Source organism: Larus michahellis, chromosome 10 (assembly GCF_964199755.1).
Source record: "Larus michahellis chromosome 10, bLarMic1.1, whole genome shotgun sequence".
In the NCBI taxonomy this organism is placed as follows: domain Eukaryota; kingdom Metazoa; phylum Chordata; class Aves; order Charadriiformes; family Laridae; genus Larus; species Larus michahellis.
The window spans coordinates 2825431-2845232 of record NC_133905.1 but is presented as its reverse complement, the minus strand read 5'-3'; the positions used below and the strand labels follow the sequence as shown (position 1 = coordinate 2845232).

At 51.3% G+C, this 19802-nt stretch overlaps 1 protein-coding gene across 1 annotated transcript in view; it reads right to left on the bottom strand.

Annotated features, from left to right (window-relative positions):
- Positions 1 to 19802, bottom strand: part of NCKIPSD (NCK interacting protein with SH3 domain) — a 54967-nt gene that overhangs the window by 8263 nt on the left and 26902 nt on the right. The window contains exons 4-8 of the mRNA XM_074602747.1: positions 18087 to 18174; positions 15214 to 15842; positions 6936 to 7106; positions 5667 to 5753; positions 4074 to 4212 (exon numbers count right to left, since the gene is read on the bottom strand). Coding sequence (XP_074458848.1) covers positions 4074 to 4212; positions 5667 to 5753; positions 6936 to 7106; positions 15214 to 15842; positions 18087 to 18174 — 1114 coding nt within the window. The remainder of the gene's footprint in view (positions 1 to 4073; positions 4213 to 5666; positions 5754 to 6935; positions 7107 to 15213; positions 15843 to 18086; positions 18175 to 19802) is intronic.

Genomic DNA, 19802 nt, shown 5'->3' with positions numbered 1-19802 from the left:
AAGTCCCTTCAAGTATGATTCTTTTCCCAGCAGTACCGCTTCCATGCATGATACAGGCTGGCTCCAGTAGCCCTTTCAAACATTTTATGACGTTTCACTTGTCAATGCACGAATCGATCCGTCTCTAAGCCCCTGCACCCTGCAGTTTGGTTTTGACTGCACAGGCTGATGCCTTCACCGTCACTGCGTGCTCCCAGGCTTGGCCAAAGGACTTGCAGCACTTGGCAGCTCTCAGACTTACTCTTAGCACAGGGGGGGGGAAAAATACTAGCGCATCATTCCAGCCTCGTGCCGCCGGAATGTCATCTCTGTGAGCAAAGCCTCTATCAACAAAGAACACGCAGACTTTGTCAGAGCTCCGCAAGGTGCCCGAGTTTTCAAACAGCGAATACTTGGAGTAAAAAAATAGAACAGCTGGGGCTTAACCAGAGATACTACAGCATTAACAAGATGAAGAGTTTATAGGACAGCACTCTAGACCACGCGTCAGTGAAGGAAAGCTGGAAACTGCTGTTTACTCTTGATAAACAGAGAGGGAGGATATTCAACAACTTACATATAATTCATACTTATGTAAGAACCTCTCAGCTATAAGGCGTCAGTGATGCCAAACAGAAAAAGAATCTGACAAACTGTTCACCACGCGATTTCTTCATTCTTTCCTCCGCAGCTTCAGGAGTTGGGTATCGGAGGCAGGATACGGCAGTAGGCAGACATAGGGACCTGCTGTCCCCAGGTTCCTAGTAAGGCTTTCATGAAGAAAACATTTTCTCTCATCGCATCAGGAGCAATGAAATAATGATCTGAGAACCAGAAGCCAGTGATAAACATGTGGTTGTAGCAAATATGGAGGAAGAGATTAGTTAGAGATGGGAGGAGGGAGGGTAGTTTTACATGTCCTTGGCCCATCTGCCATGAACTGGTGTCCATTCATCTTGGTTGACAGCAGACCCCACTGCTAGGTGGCAAATCTTGTCGTATTTGCCTAAGGATGCCAAATCAAAGGATGCTGAAACCAGTCAGAAAGCTGAACTTGGGGCAAATCCAGATTAACCCGATGCACTCGCTCAGCCTAGACTCTACAAGTTTTTAGAGCGTCCCAGCTGCAGCGAGAGTTATCCAAGACTCACCATGCTGAAGACGACAGTAATTGCCAGCCAGAGCACAGCTATTTTATTCCTTCCAGAGCAGCACCATTGGCTGCAAGAAAGTAAACAGCATTAATACAAGCCTCCTGAAGCAGAGGGCCTCTGCTGACGACAGACCGGTGAGCATCACTCAAGTGGCCATGAAGGGCAGGAGAGATGCGGCTGTTTGCTCACCAGCCGGCATTTCCGAAGCCTGCTGAGGTACCAGTATAAAAAGCCGCTATTATCTATGAAAGATATTTCTCAGAGGCTTTCAAAGACCTTGCTTCCAACCTCTAAACACAGCAGGGCAAAATCCGGGCACTGGGACACAACTGCCTGCAACTGAAAAGAGCCCGACAGCCGACTCGCGTGTACGCTGAGCTGCGACAAGGGAGAAAGTCACGATTACAGACTGGATTATCCCCTTCTGTTTTCTTTGGAATTGTTCTGGCTAATTCTGCCTCGCTGTGGCTTATTATAAGCTCTTCTAACACTGATAGATGCGCAGGCCAGCCGCAGCAGAGGGAGGTGGCCGTCCAGAAGCAATAAGACCCAAGCATCTGGCAGAAGAACTGGCCAGCAGCCAACGCGCCTGCATCAGCCCCAGGGTGAAGTGCCGTCTCATCAAAGGCACCCAGCATCCATGCACAGAGCTTCTGCCTCGGCTGCTCTTCAGTAACAAGCCAGGAGGGATCCCACAGAGCCGCTGCAGCCAGTTCGACGCTCCCCAGTTGCTTAATGCTGGCACCGATTGCTCCGGCCCCCGCCATCCGCAGAAGGGATTAGCTATTCCACGGTATGTCACGGATCAGCTGCTATTCCCCAGTTTTCAGTACCAAAATAAGCTCAAGCGTTTCTAGCATTCAAGGTCATGTTTTCACACAAGGTACCACTTGCCATTTGCTGGCAGGACACAGAGCAGCAAGCAGCAGAATGGCAGGAGGGAACTACTAATGCCCTAAAACACCTCTGAAGGACAGGCAGGTTTGGGTCAAGGATGGTTACTTCTCTGCAGCCCTGCTGTGATGGCCAAGAGGACTGGAGACCACACAGAAGACATTCGTGCAAGCGCCTGCCATAAACTCAGCACAAGGAAGGAAACACGGGATCAGGACACCGATTTGGGAGGCTCCTGTAACCAAAAGCGGTCTGTCAGCAAAGGAAGAGCAGCTTTTCATCCTTCGACTGCGCTGCCTATGTATTAGAACAAAGAGGGAAGAAACCCCTCACATCTTGAGACAAAGCTTGGGAAAGAAGAGATGCTGCAGAGCTGCAGGTTGGCATCTCGGAGGACGTAGCAGAGCCACTTTTCACCCATGTTCACCGCAATGCTTTTTAGATCCCCAAAGCAGAGCTAACACTTGCTGGGAGATAGGCATGCTTCAGCCAGAAGTGCTAATGGAGATCAGCAAAGGTGTGCAGAAGTCACCTAGGTCGGAGCTCGATGCTGCCTCAATACCTGCCTGCGTGGAGGCAGCTCGCGGAACAGAGCAGCAGACTGAAGCCTGTTCGGGCATGGTGCAGAAGACACTCACCTGGAGACAGTCTTTGTGAATTAGTGACGGATGCACGACAAAGTTTATTTTTGGCAGCACAAAATCAGAGTAGCGTTGCCACAGAAGCACAGTCACAGTCCCATAACCAAGTATTATCTGCTTCTTGGGCAGTAAAACCTTGGCCTAGAGAAGAAGCTTCTCATGCATAACCAGACAGAACACCAACGGCGTGATAAGTTCACTGCACAGAACTGATAAGCGGCGATAGCACAGAGAGAAAGCGTAGCCAACACAGGTGTAACGATCTCAGTCCCGTACCACACCACCAGCGCTTTGCCCTGCCCTGAGCCGAAACACCACTTTTCAGGCACTCCCCACCTTTGAAACGCCTGCACTTCAAAGCATCTAAGCAAAGACAAGCACAAAGCCTTCTGCAACAGGCTTGATTTTCACCTCTCGTACTCCTTTCCAGACAGATTAGCCCCATTAGTCCCGTCCACCACACAGTCGGGTTGGCACAGTCTGTGGTGGGATGCTGGGGACAGGGACATCTAGTTATGCATGTCCAAGGTGGTCATCTTGGACATTCATTTGGCTCACATGAAATGGATGCGACGGTCCCTGTTGTGCGCAGACTTGTCGATCCCTACCCAGTCTCGTCACCAAATTACACTTCACAGCTGCATGACACCCGCAGCAAAGCAACAGGCTCAGACCGCACTCAGGGCACCAAACACTGGGGCTCTTCTGATTTGATCCATGTGGTCATGCAACAGCTACTTTAATTTTGGGTCACGATTAGCACAAAACAATGGATTTTCCATATCCCTTTAAGGGAAAAAGTAGTACATGCCACTGCCAGCACTGGTGGCCTACAGGCTGACTCCAAAATACGGAGCAAAGCTGTGACTGCCCAGGGCCCAGGCATGTGTGGGGAGCTGGAAGGTAACGTCAGGGGAGTATTGCTGCACGTTCACCTTGTTCTTAGGGTCTTACTCAGCATCTGCTCCTGGCTGCTGGGAGATAAAGGACACTGGGGTAAGCAGGAGCTCTTCAACCAGCACACATCTCATTCACCGGCATGAAACACCTCAAAGATCCGGTGTAGAATGCTGAGAAAAACTGCCTGTAAGAAGCTGCAGAGATCTTCCTCGAGATCTGCAGGTATCTCTTATCAGTGTCATGAAACCAAACTGGAACAAATACGCTTTAAGACATCCACAAGAAGTGATGCAGATCGTTAATGGCACGTTCAAGAGCTAGACGGCCTGGCACCATTGGACTGAAAACATCCCCTCCCGTGCATTCTCCACTTACAGCTGTAATAACCTGAATAACTTTAAAAAACAGAGACACCATTCTCCCCAGAGCACTGGGCCACGCAGAGCAGTCAGGTCTTGAGGAGCCACATGTTCCTGGGGACCTGGGTACGGCAGCTCCGGCTCACCTTGTGTGTGAGTCTGCATGTCCCGGGCCAGCTCCATCGGCAGCACGGAGTTCACAAGCGTTGAGATGACTGCGGCATCCAGGTTGCACATGGCTCCAAAGCACTTCAACAGCAGCAGCCGTAACGGCACCCTGTGTTCCTGCAAAAACAATTTACTAGATGAAACAATATCCCAGGCGAGGGCTCACTCTAAGGCAGAGACATGAACTGTTTAGAAGTTCCCGCTGTTGGGAAGACACAGACCCTCCCAGGGTGCCAGTGAACCCAGAAGCTCTCCTAGCTTTTAGCAGCAGCATATTTCATGATAACGTTCACACTGGGCTGGCTATGAGTTGTTGGCACGCGCGGTCAGAGGGCATGCGGCAGCCAGAGCTCCGATCTGAAATGCTCCCCTTCATCCACTACATCAGATACAAATCGACAACTATACCTGTCCCCGGCAAACAGAGATTTAATTTTCCAGGATTCTCTGAGCACACTGAGTTTTTGTGAATGCTGCTCTGAAGGAGGTTTTCCTGACAACACAGTATGTGCAAACCCTCTTCAGTATGGGATGGTTCACGAAGAGGACGGGAGCAGTTCCTCTGCTGTGAAGCAGTCGGGTTTGTGCTGGGAGCAGAGGGTATAACCAGAAAGTTTTGGGACGTGCAGGGATTCCAGCAAAACCGACACTCAACCTGCAGCTCCCACGCAGGAGCTCTGCCGCTGGGGTAACCTTCATGCTCCAGCCTCAGCCAACAACTCGGGGTTCAGAGAATGGAAGTGAGCCAAGCCCTGGCAATGGGCAAGACAGCAGCCGGGACAGGAGGGCCAACTGCTCTCCACTTGGCCAGGCTTCCTTGAAATCCTGGTCAGAGAAGAGCAGGCAGGGAAAGCCAGCAGGCTCCGTTATGCCCAGCCTGCCTTCCCACTGCTCTCAGATATGCTCCAGCCCCCTGATGGCTGAGCTCTGGGTCCAGACACAGAAGTGCCAGATGAAAGCTAAATGCCACAAGGCTTGATGTGATGTAGCTGAAGACTTAGGGACAAGATGGGGACAAGTTTCCAACCCCCACAGAGTGCTACAACGGCATGTTCCAGGAAGGAGAGGGGCAAAGCAACACCACATAGGCATTGAAAGCAAAACTTCCATTTCTTCCTCTGAATACTGATTTCCTTCCTCACTCCCAAGGCTTCCACTCACAACCTACTTTCCTAAGCAAAGCTACTTATTAATGCACAGGAGTGCATCAATGAAAAGAGGAGCAGTCACAGCCTGTCAGCTTTCCCAAGGCATCCTCGGAAATCCTTCCTCTAGATATTAGCGATGCCAATTCTGGCCCTCAATGGAGCTAACGAAAGCAGTAGGCTTTACCCTTCACAGCGCTAGCTACCGCTTCGAAGTCTACAGCATGCTCTGCTCTTCCGTACAACTCGCGTGCATAGCATTGACATTAGCCAGCACGCAAAAGGGATGAGCTGCAACTCCATCTAGTTCACCGAACCGCCCCATCCAGGAGGAACATCTCACGTGTATTCATCATAGCAACCCAGCTCTTCTGCATCTTCAGGGAAATCTCAAAAAGAGATTTGTGATGCATTCTGCCACCTTACCATCTGATAATACGCCACAAGGGACAGGACGGATTCAAACTCATTCTTCTTGCACATTTTCTTGCAAACTTCTGGGTCTGCATCTGTCTGGAAACAGGAATGAACAGGTCAGCCCAGTGGCACATCAAAGCAGCAAGGTGCCGGCTGCAGGGACCTCGAGGGAGGCCAGCTGCTTTCAGATCTCAGTAGTCCCAGCCCAACCATCTCACAAAGAAACCGAAGGCAGAGCACAAAAACAGCTCAAGAACTGCCACACACTGCAGATTCTGCGTCAAAGTGAATTCCTGAGAAACGTCTCTGCCATACGGCATGTCTTGGGCTGAAAACATCTAAAAAACCCATGACCTGAGAGGCACCTTCCTGAGCATATCACGCAGTTACAGAGGGCAGCTCCAGGACTGCTCCCACCCTGAGAATTATTGTACATCTCCTCCCACCCCTAAACCATGAGGAAATGGTTGCACAAAATCCCCCTCTGCCTTGCCCTGCAGGGCCACCACGAGGCGGCACAGGCCGTACGATGAGTGACAAAAACACAGGCATTTATTACGCAAAAAAGTATCCGTTCTGCTCATGTCAGAACTGGACAGGAATACAAAATACATGCCAGAGAAAACCCCACACCGGCACCCGTAACACACCACGTCACTGCACTGCACGGCAGCTCCCACATCACGCCCCCCGTACGCAGACGGGCTTGTACGTGCTAGTGACAGCACTGGGACAGGGCTCCCCACTGCTGCTCACTACGGGGATGCGCCTCTCCTGTACGCACGGAGGTGCTGGGATACTTTATACCGTCTCCCAAAAACAGCTTTAAAGCTCACTTTCAAGGTAACCAAAGAATTTTCTTTGCATTTAATAGGTCTCACCCTGCAGGTATTTCCCAGCCACAGAGGATGATTTAAAAGGAAGATGTTTTAAAATGGGACTGGTAGCGCAACAACCCTCACAGCAGGCTTCTAGGTTTTCTGTGGGAGGTTGGGTTTTTTTTGGAGGTCAGGGTTTATATTCTCCTGTGATAGGTAAATAGCACAGCTACCACGAAGAACGGCTCTGTAACTCTTTTCAGAGTGGAAGGTGGAGTGGAAGGCAGCTCAATACCACTGCAGATCCCACACAGGAGGGCAGAGCTTCACACCGATGGCAAAGGATGCACAAGAAACCCGTGCCCTCTGAAAAAGCAGGTACGATGGCAACACAGAGGCGAAGGAGGTCAGAAAAAAGGAACTTCACCAGGTCTGTCTGTAAAGAGAGAAATTTACTCACCAGGATGCGAAGCAGCTCCTCCAGGTAGCAGCAGATGACGTTCTCATCCTCATAGAGCGCCCAGCTGCGCTGCTGAGCGTCGTCCTTGTGCCTGGCCAGATCTGCGAAGATCACCTCCAGACGCTGCTCGTCGTGGCAGATCTGTCCCGAGGGCAGCCCCGCGCTCAGATTCTGCACGATAGCAAAACCCCTGGTTAGTGGGGTCCTGACAGCTAGCCGTTGTTTGGGTGCCTGTTTCCTCTAATTGTTGTCTGGGGACTGGCAGTTGACCTCATTCAGTCAAGAGCTGGCAGCAAAAAAACCAGCAAGTTTAAGACACATACGTCTCAGCTGTCATACTTCTGGGGCCTCCGCCTGCCTCCTTTCCTTGCACAGCTAATGCAGCGAGTGAACCAAAATAGGTGCCAGAACCAGCGCACGAGTCAGAAAGTCTTTAAATCCAAGCTGTCACCATCCTGCTGGAGCATTAGCTGCCTTCTGAGGTTATTCAAGAACCCAAGAAACCTCACCCAAACAAAGCTACCCTTTTTTCTTATTGCATTTAGTAACCTAAGGCTGATCCAGGCAAGCCAATGTCCCCAAAGCCACGGGCATTTGTTCCCGAGTCCCTCCTAGATCACATAACTGTAACCTTTTAGCACACACGCACATCACAAACTTCTCCCCTTCTCTTTGCAGCACACCAGAGGGTGTTTGCAGACCACCACCGGCTCCCTGCCTGCCCTGGGGAGGGCGAACGCTGCAGGAAGGGGAATGCTCATTTCCTATCAGAGAGGAACTTAAGGCAAGGAGCCAACTCAGACGACCACAGCCCTCTGCACATTTCATTGTACTTAGAGGAAAACCCAAACTGCTTGGCACGATGCTCAGTGCCACCTAAACCCTCGTTCTCCCTTCCCAGAGGGCAGCTGAACGACGCCGCATCTTTTATGAAAGCGATCCAGCCTGCGCCAAAAACGTGGGGCAACCCAACACCGCTGAACCTGGAGGTACTCTATTATCCCCCAATAAAAAAAAATAAAACACTGGTTTCCTTCTAGGTGCGGGCATTGAGAAGCCCTTCAGAGGACATGCTGTAGGCTCTGAAAATCACCCTGGGAATGGGGAACGCCAAAGCAGCCTGGCACGGGCCAGGACGGCCGCCAGGCAGCAGCTGAGCACAGCTCCAGGCTCACCCCCAGTAAAACAGATGTGTCCTGGACACCAAACCACCACGCTGTACAGCTGCCTCCAGGAAGAAGTTCCTTCCGCTGCCCCCTCCCTCCAGCCTGAAAGGGACAAATCTTGCTGTAATCCTTGACTCGGGAGCAAGGGCTTGCACGGCACTCTGCACGCCAGCTGCTCAGTACCAGGTCTGCCATCTTCTGCAGCAAGGACGGGAACCAAGTCATCTTGGGCTGCTTTGGTTCTGCTTTCTTCCAAACAGCAGAGCTCAACCACCGCTCACAGAGATTCAGACCAACTCAGCAAATCTTACTGCACGTACTCCTTTCTCAAATTGCTGTCAACGGCAGCCCCACCACTTCTACCTCCTACATAAGCCTTGCCACGAAGGTTTCAATCTTCTGTTGTCTTTCCGACACTTTTCCTTCTCCTTTGAGAGAGAGAGGAGCAGTCAGGCAGCAGCCAACCTGCCCCGACAGCTGCTGTGGTCTGTGGTTTAGGATAAGCCTCTAGGACCCAAGTACATCATATGAACTACCTGTTTTCCCAAAAGCAGGGCAAGAAGGCGGGACCAGCATGTGGAACCAGGCTGATTACAGGTGACGAGCCCAGGCACCATTAAGAGAGGTAAGGATTAATTTGCAGAAGAACTTAAATTATATACACAGGGGTTTGGCAGCAGTGACAACAAGCAGCAGGAGATCAGCGAGGTGGAAGAGAACTGAGCTCAGAAATTCAAACAACGGGGAAAACCCACTCACTGAGACCAAACCCTTAACAATTTCTGGATGAAGCTGTCTTGCAGCGTGCAGTGAACAAGTCATGATCATTCAGTGCGAAAAAAGGCCTTTTCACCGCCACCGGCCAGGACACCCTGCTACTGCACCGCGTCTTCTCCTGGAAACTGGAGAAGCCTTAGTCCTGTCCTGGCGCAGCTCCTTCCAACAGGGACAGCAAGCCTCGAAGCAGACCTCACATTGCAAGCAGAGCAGAAGGACTTTGTACAGAGGCAAGAGCCTGTGTTTTGTGTCAGTGGTGACACACGCACAGTCGCACACCCACAACACCGGCGAGACTGCCGAGTGCAGGAGCAGCACCCTGCGCACCCTCCAGCCCTTCCTGGGAAACCACCCCAGGTTTAACCGTAACGCCTCGCCTGCTTTATTAGAGACAGAAATGTTAGCCATTTTCTTTGGGGTATTTGGGGTGTGAACTCATTGGAACTTCAATTCAGTGCTTCGATTATTTAATAAAAAAGTATTCTTGTTGTCACTGCTCATTACATAATTTTTGTCAGGCAGGTAACGAAGGAAGGAGCGTGCTGCTCCAATACAAGCCTCTGCACGCTCTTCAAATTTCGTGAGGCTGCGAACGGCAGCAGAAAACCAGGTAAGCAGCTGTGAGAAAGGATGGCAGCTTTCAGGAGCTGAGCACAAAAGCAAGAGAATCTCCCTCTGAATGGTGATTTATCGCAGAAGCAAATACTTTAATCAGGAGACTCGCTTGGTCTTGCCATCTCCTCCTCTGTTTAGGAAGGCCTACGACACCGCAGTGTCACCTGCCTGTCCTCGTGCATTCCAGCTGCCTGGGAGAGGATTGTCCATTTATGTACCTTCCTCCTCCTCAGCAGAGCAGGGCAGCGCTGGTCCTACCTCAGCCCACTGCTGGGACGTCTTTTTGGATGAGCGTTTTAATGAGTACTCGTTTTAACGATCGATCTGTTCAGCCTCTTATCACTAATCTGCTTCCTCCAATCCTTCATCTGCAGCCCTTAACGACTCCACCGAGTATCAAGCTCCTAATGGACTTGGATGAGATCAATCCATTAACAAGCTCTTCAATCCGACCGGAGTAACTACACCACACACCGCCTCGATGCGCTCTCAGCACCATTCTCAGCCCTCCCACCACCGTGGTCAGGTCTCTGCTTATTAAACATCTTGGCAGCTACTACAACCTGTCCCCTCCTCATACGGCCATTTCCAGGAATCTGCCGCAGAGCCCATAAAGCAGGAGGAGGTTTCGGTATTTCTAACGACGCCACTACACGTTATCTTGCTGCTTCAAACCTTCTACCTTTTTTTCCTGCTCCCAGCCCAGCAGCACAAACCGCTGGAGGGATTTTGTTCCTCCTGAGCAGCCCAAAATCATTTTGGGAACCTCATCACACCCACACTGCTCAGAGGTGGTCACGAAATCACAGAATTTTTCAGAGTTGGAAGGGACCTCTAGAGATCATCTAGTCCAGCTCCCCTGCTAGAGCAGGACTGCCCAGAGCACATCCCTCAGGGCTGCATCCAGTCGAGTCTTGAAAGTCTCCAGAGAAGGGGACTCCACACCCTCCCTGGGCAGCCTGTTCCAGGGCTCTGTCACCCTCACCGTAAAGAAATTTTTTCTCATGTTTGATCGGAGCTTCCTATGTTCCAGCTTGTGCCCGTTACCCCTCGTCCTGTTACTGGGAACCAATGAAAAGAGCCTGGCTCCATCCTCCTTAAACCCACGCCTGCCACGCAAGCCCAGCTGCCATCTGGCCAAGCTCTTCCTCCCGGTTCTTCCTCACCCCCTCCCATCCCACCATCAAGCATGGCGGATCACCCGTGCCACGGGTACACACACACCTACCAGCAGTTTCCCTCCAGATGAGTCCAGATCCACCTCAGGTACACGATATAGCAGGGTTTTAAATGTGTTTCAGGGGGACTGCTCTGGGAATTCCCCCCTCCTCTGGGCAGCGAACCGTTCCCACTACAGCACCATCGACGACAACCAGGCGGCTAACGCTGCTCCCGACACCGCAGACCGCCAGGCTCCTCGGCAGCCACTCCGCCAGATGAAACACGGTGCGAGAGAGACGCCTGGCTTCAGCTGAGCCAAGCTTCCCAAGACAGGCCTTTCCCACGCGCTCTTTGGGCAGCGGCAGGTCTGCTGCTGGCTGGGCACGCCGGGGACGCAGCCCCGTGGCGCGGAGGCCATGCCTGCCCTGCACGGACCTGCGGGGAGTCATGGGGACGGGGGAGCACTTGGCCGTCAGCCACCACGACGGCTATCCTTCGGTAAGGTCTCCGCAGCCTTCCCTTTTCAGGTGTCCTGAAGCACATTTGCTCCGCAGACGTGCTCGGCAGCGGCTCTCTCTGGATGAGTGTGGCCCGTCTACAGCCCAGCTGAGATGGCTGCGCGTGGAGACTCTGGCGCACACCTTCACAAAGGCTCCTCTAGCAATCAGCGAGCAAAGGGCTTGCCTAAGCACTAATGCATTCCTCCCACCCTCCAGATTCACTTTTGTTACAGTTATTTCACTAAGGAGGAGCCCTACAGAGGCACGCCAACAGCCCAGCCAAGGCCTTGGCCTTGAAAGCGCTGGCCCTGCTGACCTTCCCATTGTCCCAGCCCAGCAGAGGGACAAAGCGCCCGCAGGGAAAAGCTGAGCCCCAGAGCCGCGTTTGTGTCTTGTCAACAGCAAGTCTCCTCCAAGCAAAGCCGAATCAATGAACGAACGGGAACCGCAGGCAAGTGGCAGCCCACGTGGATTCGGGGGAAGGAGAGGGAGCTCAGCCACATCAGCCACAAGGTTTGTCAGGGCTCGTTGGGGACAACAGGCGGCCACCAGGCGCTGGTGATGTGCAGCTGAGAGCAGGTCACAGCCCAGCACTAAAGGAAACCCCCTCCAGACATACATCACCTCCCACACCAACTTCCTAACTTGCTCCTCCATCTCCAACACATCCAAGAACCGTTCGACCCCACCCAACAGCCTGGGCTGATGTATAAAACCGAACTGAATTACACACCTTTGTCAGCAGTTTTCAAGCTTAAATTTAAGGCAACCAGAGATGGGTCTGAGTCACGAATGCAACACAGCAATGCTAATTCAATAAAAAGCAGATAAGTGCTTTCTAAGCGCTCCCTCTCAAGGCGTAGCTAGCTTGTGTATTAGGCAATTTTGCTTGCCTCACACTCAGATTAATAAATCCTCAGATCGACCTCTCTAGATAAGATGTCTACGGTACTACGCCCTCCTCTCAGACAGGAGATAATTCAGCAGAGCTGAAGGCCATCGCATATCACCAATACATACTAATCCCAGTGATCCTCTAGATGCTTGAAAACCAGGCGGCAACTATATTATCTTTAGTTACATCCAAATTTCAAACGAGTTCCCATGAAAGCCAGTTCCAGTTTAGGCAGTCACTGCAGCAATGCCTTTGAAAAGGGGTTTAATTTCCCTTTGCGCATCTTGCACAGCCACCCTGGCACTCATCAGGAACCGGCTCAAGAACAAGAAGAGGAGCCATTTCCAAGGCCAGGCCAAACCCTGACACAGGGAAGCCAACTCAGCACGGTTGCTCCTGCAGATCAGGCTTCCCCAAGTAGCATGGTACCTCTGGAGCATCTTTCCTAAGGTGTGAGCACCTCAGCACCCTCCTCGTCTTTGCTGTTTCCCCCGCGTAGCCTCATGTTACCTCTCTACAAGCAGGAGCACGATGCTGTCCCAGCAGAAGGGTCTTTTGTTCTCGTGAAAACACGTGCCTGGGCAGACTCCACGCTGGAGGACCAGCAAGGTAAATAAGAGGGAAGGTGCCACCGGAATTCAACCTTCAGAAAGCACTGGGGATAGGAGTGAGGTAATGGATTCTGGAATTGATTTAGTAAACCAGCGATCTGACTTCAAATCAAGACTGGAATAGGAATAGAAAGGATATAACTAATTAAAGAACACGATACAAAAGGTTGAAGCAGGTATGATATCTGCTATGAGCAGAGCAAAGCTTTAAACCAAAGCTGGTCTCTCGCTCTGTTTAAGGAAGTGGAAGAAAAACCTGGAAAAACACACAAAAGAACTGACCACGTATTTGCATGGATTGGGGTGTAGAGGGATTTCAGAAATTACAAATTAAAGGAAAAAAAAAAAAAGCCCTTGACCTAGAACTGACGACTCAGCAACAATTACACCCCTGAGATCGTGGAACGATTTGGTGTAACGAACAACACAAAGTCAACAATAACGATTTAAACTCCGCTAGTGAAGCTACAGCGGTGCAGCCACCCCACAACCACACGCGACTGCCCTTCCAGCTGTTAGAGCTGGCTCTCCACGCCAGGCGAACAACCCCGCCTGGCACCAGGCCTCCACCTGGCAGCAGAGCTACATCTTCTGCACGGGACAGGGAGGAAAAACCACACACAACCACAACGTTCGCACCCGGGCACTGCGCAAGCCCACCCAGGCTCTCCTTCTGAAAGCCGCACCGCTCAAGATCAGTATGATGAGGCATTATGAGATGGGACAGGACCTTCTGCTGTGTCTCCATGCAATACTGGGCATTTTTAAGTCCCACGGATGTCCTAGATGACAGATAACATATCAGCTACAAGTATAACATATCAGATCCATACTCGTCCCTGCACCGGCATCAGAATTTCTTCCCATCTTTTTCAGGCCAGTCTGCAGCGATGGCCATGAAATTGAGGTTTTCAAATCCCCTCCGCAGAAACCTGGCACTAAATTCCACTTCTGTGGAATTAAGCTTATTGTATCCTGAGAACAAGTATTAAAGATAAAAAACAATACTCAAATTTTGTCCAAGGTGCAAATAACAGAAAACCGAACTCCTTAGCGTGCAATTCAGAGCCAGAACGTTTGCCTGAAACAGCTAATTTTATTTTTTTTTGCTGAATCTAGATCGCACATTGACACGGTATTGTTATTGAAGTAGGAAGCAATTAACCGTTGGGTTATGGCCACAAACTGAGACCTCATGATTGCTTACAGGACCCTCTATTCAGGGCAGACAGTTAACCAGATTACAATTTGATCTAAAATTTGAATGTCATTAGTTTTCCATATTCAAATGCCTCCAAACAGTTCATTATAATCTTGCCATTAGCAATGGAACTCCAATCTTAGATGTTTGTATGAAGCGTACTCCTCAGGGCTGTATTTAGCAAGTGGGAGATGAAATTTATTATCCCTCCAGCTCAAGCGGAGGGCTGCCCAGGTGCACTTCACCATTTCGACGGCTGCTGCAAGAAGCATCCTTTCATTTCCCTCCCTGTGTACCTGGAGCAGAGAAAGGAGGAATATACGATCGTTTTGGCATAAGGTTTATTTAGAACAAGCTCAAGATAACGCTCTTCCTCCGGTGGCTGAAAGCCTACTCTTCCACAGTCTTTTAGGAAAAAAAAAGCAGGTCTGAGGCGTGTTATGGAATAGAGAGGTTTGCGCCTACAGAAACCTAGTTTTCGTCACTTTGACGAAAGACCAGGGCAGACATATAGAAGTTTCAGGTGCTCCGTTGTCAAAAGAGACAAGAACGCGTGCAGATTTACAGTATGCGTAGGTACGCTGAATCCACACAGAGGACAGGCAGCACCACAGAAGAAAACAAGTTTATACAACGCATTGTTTTATGAAAGGTTTTATACAGAAGCACTTATTGCGAAGGCTCCATTTTCCTCAGCTTGTATTTGTCCTGTTTATAACAGAAAATACCTCTTTAAAAAGTCACTGTTCATTTCTTTCTCCGAAAGAACCATAGCTGCCACAATGGTTCTCCGGGAGCTTCCCCTATCAGCGGTCACCAACTCACATCAGACCTTCCCCAGCGTACCTCAGATCCTGCCGCATCCATTCCCACCGCTGCTTTGTCACCGGGGCTGTCCCTGGGACCTGGAAGGTTGTCATCTCCCACCTGACGTGCTCATGTGGTTCAATTCACTGCCGTCCATCTCACCACCCCCTCCCCAAACCACAGTCTCATCTGAGACACCCACCCCCGCACCACAGCCTACCAGTGCTTCCCAGCACCAAGGACCCTCTCAGCTGGTTTCACATCTCACACCCAGCTCCAAAAATCAAGGTCATGTCATACATCTGCAGCTCATTTGCAGAACAAACTCACCTGTTTTCCACGTCCCTGCTATCAGTACTCAGACCCGGTTTAAACCCCTGGTTCCCTTGGCTAGACGTTAACCCCATGGGTAACCCATCTCTCCCCTTTCCTTTGGGATCTCCCTGCACTTCTCATCCCAAATGTTAGGAGAGCTCATAACACCCTCTGCCCAACACTAGGAGGTGGTTTGCAGCAGCCCCCTGGCCCAGCCCTGAGCATGTTACCTTACTCTCCACCACGGAGATAAGAATCTGCTCCATGATGCTGCTGGTTGCTGGGACGGAGGTCTGGATGTGGCCGATGACCACGCCGATGGCCACGCGGGACAGCTCGTAGCTGAGGTGGGTGTTCCTGCGCACCAGCTCGATCAGTTCGGCACCTATTGTCTTGGGCACGGATGCCACCAGCCCACTGGGTTCTGCTGGCACTGGCTCTGCCACAGCTGCCTTCTTATCCTCCAGGCAGAGGGAGTTGAAAGCATCCAGGCTTGCAGGTGGCACTGGGGCAGCCTTCTTCACCTGAGAAGTCTTCTCCCCATCCACCGTGTGGGACCTTTGGGTCCCCGCTTCAGCTGGCGGTGCCGGGGCAGCCCTCTTGGTCTGGGGCGATTTGCTGGCCCCATCTTTTGGGGAAGTCCCATAGCGGGAGTGGGTCACAGAGCCGGTGTCCAAATTGCGCGTGATGGTGGTGTGGACGCTCCGGCTTGGGACAGGGGGTGGGGTGTTGGCAGGGCTGGAGGTGGCCGTCGGGAGAGCAGTCTCTAACGCGGAAGAAGCGGTGTACAAGGTATCCAGGGACGTCGTGCTCATAGAGGAGGCACTAGAAGCTGACCCAGGGATAATTTCAACAGCGTCTGAAAGGGAACAATTAAAAATGCCTTAGCAACAGCATCAAAGGAAAAAAAAAACCAAAAAACCACCACACAAATTGCTACAGTGAAGTCCATTAAAAGGCTCATTGTGCATGCGACCAGAGCAGTTTAACTCCTCTTCCTGCCTCACTTATCTCAAAGCAAAATTGTAACGGTTCTCTCTGGAGCATTCCCGCACAATCACCTCTTCAGAAAGGGGAAAACCACCCTATTGAGATGAATACCCTTCAAAGGGCTTAGTGTTTCATGCAGGGGAAGAGAGGGAGGGGGGGACAGGACTAAGGGACAGAAAAGTCTTTTCCCCCTGGCTTAGGGAGGGCCTTTTTCTGCGTTCAGGATCTCAGCTCTCGCTTTTGTATGATGGTGCCCGAGAACTGCAGGACACGAAAGGCTTCAGCCCACGCCTCCCCCTTGCACGAACCTCACTGACAGCACACCACGGTGCACACACCACGGTGAAGGAAACATCTGGCTGACAACACCTCTGGTCTCTCCCTTTCAGCACTCCCCGACATTCGACCGGGAGCCCTGCAGCCCTGCCGGCAGGTACCGCTTTCACAAGCCCCCACGTTACCTGCTCTACTGTATTTCTCCCCCCACCCCTAGTTTTGACTAGCTCTAGCAGCGTTAGCTGTCCCACCTTCCAAGGGAAAAAATCCACTACAAGTAAAGAGGTGTTAAGATTTTTCTTTCCTTTAACGTGTTCTAATATATATTTTTGCTAAGCCTTATCCATTCATTTCTAGGGGGCAGAAATGTATCCAAGTCCTTCCATGACTACGAAAAACAGTTACTTGGGCAAACACTGGGCTACCTTAATCTAGGGCTTCACGAGAGCAGCTGATGTTAGTGCTGGAAGAGAAGCAGCCCAGCTCTCAGGGAAGGCAGTTTCCCCCACCAAAGGAAGGGCCATTGGGACAGACGTGTGAAACGCCTTCGCTGCACCTCGGCAGGCAACTCCAGCCCTTCCTGCCCCGTTGGTCTTGGGAGCCATGGGCAGGGACACCTCCCACCAGACCAGGCTGCTCAAAGCCTCATCCAGCCTGGCCTTGGACACCTCCAGGGATGGGGCAGCCACAACTTCCCTGGGCAACCTGGGCCAGGGGCTCACCACCCTCACAGTAAAGAATTTCTTTCTAATATCTAATCTAAGTCTCCCCTCTTTCAGTTTAAAACCATTTCCCCTCATCCTATCACTCTACTCCCTGATCAAGAGTCCCTCCCCAGCTTTCCTGTAGGTCCTTTAGGGACTGGAAGGGGCTCTAAGGTCTCCCTGGAGCCTTCTCTTCTCCAGGCTGAACAATCCCAGCTCTCTCAGCCTGTCCTCACAGCAGGGGGGCTCCAGCCCTCGGATCATCTTTGTGGCCCTCCAATGGACTCGTTCCAACAGCTTCATGTCCTTCTTGTGCTGAGGTCTCCAGAGCTGGATGCAGTACTCCAGGTGGGGTCTCACCAGAGCGGAGCAGAGGGGCAGAAGGGACAGAGAAGCTCCTGCCTTGGCCCCATGGTCCTGCTCTGCTCTGAAGTGCTCATGACCAGCAGCTCCCCTGCCTCTGGGCAGCATATGCATGGCCGTGCCCCGGTATTTATTTCCATTCCTTACAGACATGAGCCACCAATTTTCTGGAAATCTCATCCAAGCACTGTACAAAGAAAGCACCCGACAGACCGGGAGCCAAAAGCAGACTTGACCTTGTCCAAAAAGCACTACCAGTGAGCTCCCCCTGGTGAACGACCACGCTCTGCATGCCAGGGAAAACTCCCTCTGCCTTTCTGGGAGATGGCCACACTGTCTGTGGGAGAAAGAACACCCACAAGGATCTTAAATCACCGAGGTTGTGCGCTGGCCACGTTAGCAGGCAGAGAGTTTGCTCCTCGGAAAGCACCACGTTTCCCAGGGCCACCAGCACCGGAGGACCAGGAGGATGCCGTACCTGGCATCCCTCCGCAGGTGCCAGGCTGCCCAGGCCCTCCTGGATCAGAGGGGACATGAAGGAGCACTGGCCGCCAGCTCATTATCGTGACCATTAAAACCTACAGAAATTTAAGAGAGAGATATATACACACACATATATATATAAAAGGATATAAAACCTATAGGAATTTAGGATATATATATATATAAGGATGCCCTTCTAAGCACAAAGAAAAAGTATTGGGGTACCCTGACTTATATTGCCCAGTGTCTGTTTCACGCCCAAGATCTGGAAAGCAGTTTGTCCTTACTTTTAATAGGAGCAGCAATCTGTGCATTCTTGCGTTTCTCTGGAGGTGGGGGGGTGACAGGAGCAGCACGCCGGGGCTGTGGTGGGATCTATAAGGAAAGATTTCAGAGCAATCAAAGGAGGTTGACAATAAAGACATTCTCTGTTACGAAACCTTCTTTCTTGCGTGTGCGTGTAGGTTTGTCCTTACATCTCTCTCATCGTTCGGGTAAGTTTTCTCAAGAGGACAGATATTAATAGGCGGCTTCCTAGAAGAACAAAGCAGGACTCAAGCCTGCTTCATCCCCTCCCTGTGACAGGCAAAGCAGCCCTTGTTTAATTGCTGTGTTCAGCAGCACACAGCACACACGTCGTGTAGACCTGTCAAGCATTTACTCCTCCTTTATTCCAAACGCAATCCCACACACTCACCATGACTCCACATTACTCTCAATAGCTCCGCAGAGGCTGCAAACAGAGCGCGTATTTAGACACTCTTCTGGAGAGATCCATTACATCAGCTACAAATACCCTTGCAGAAAGACAAAGCCAAGGACTGGAGACATGTAAATGCCTTTTCCATGCTTTCAGAGCTATTTCTGCTCATGCAGGGAGAAAATAGGGCTAGGCCTTCTGTGCAATGCTACGCTACCTAGAGCAAGACCCGCTGGGAAAAGCTTTTGCCAGGGAGTTGCATTAACTCTTCCCATGGGGGGTTTCTCCTGTAAGTCTCCTCTGCTGGGAGCACCGAGCCAGCGGCGTACGAGCCCCAGACCCAGATTCCTACTTTCGGATCCAAACACCATGATCACCGACGTCACTTTCACCCAGGACCACTGCGGGGAGGTGTAACCTCAGGGTTAACCTCTGATCAGTAAGATGCGGCTGAACACCGTGGCCAAGCGAGGTGGGAGCACGTTGCACCAATACTCTGTTCCTCGCATCCCAGGAGCTCAGGGTCAGGAGACTCGGTTCAGGGTCTCTTAGGACTCTTGCAGGCAGCGGGCTCTGAATTGCCACACTTCCCTGTTTTTATGGGATATTGCAATCGCTGCCTGCAGCAAAACTGCCCAGGGCAGCACGGGAAGGGAGAGGAGGTGATGGACTAAATGTCTCAGGTAGCCCAGGTTGAAGCCAGCTGGAATCTACAGTGACACTCGGGCCATCACACTGTGCCAATTTTCCAGGTTTGTTTAGCCATGGAGGAGATGTTTTTCTGTGACCTGTCAATGCTGAACAGCCCCATAACGCCGCGCAGGGCACAGAGGAATGCCAGGCGCCGCAGCGAAAATCTGAGACAGGCTCCTGAAGGATCTCCATTTTAAATAGCTCAGAACAAGGAGAACAAAAAAAAAATAAAAAAAATATACTTTTCCCCCCGCCCCCCCCCGGATCCAGGAAGGGCAGAAACCTCCTCTGAAATGGGAGCAAAGATATTCCTAGAAATAAGACACCTTCGGGAGCCACCTTAAATTTTCAAGGCTCGATGCCAAAAGCTGACAATACGGCGCTCACAGCCCGTGTCTGGAGCCCACCAGACAAGTGAAGGCACAGCAGCCCGCACAGCTTACAAAGACTTTTAAAAAGGGACCTCTTGGTCCCTTTCTCCCACCCAACACCTAATACATCCAACCTTTTACTATGTCACATAACAAGTCGCTTCTAAACAAGCGCCTTTAGCCTGTGGATTAGTACGAGATACTGCTGCAGACGCCCAGCCTGAGCTCTTCTGCTCTTG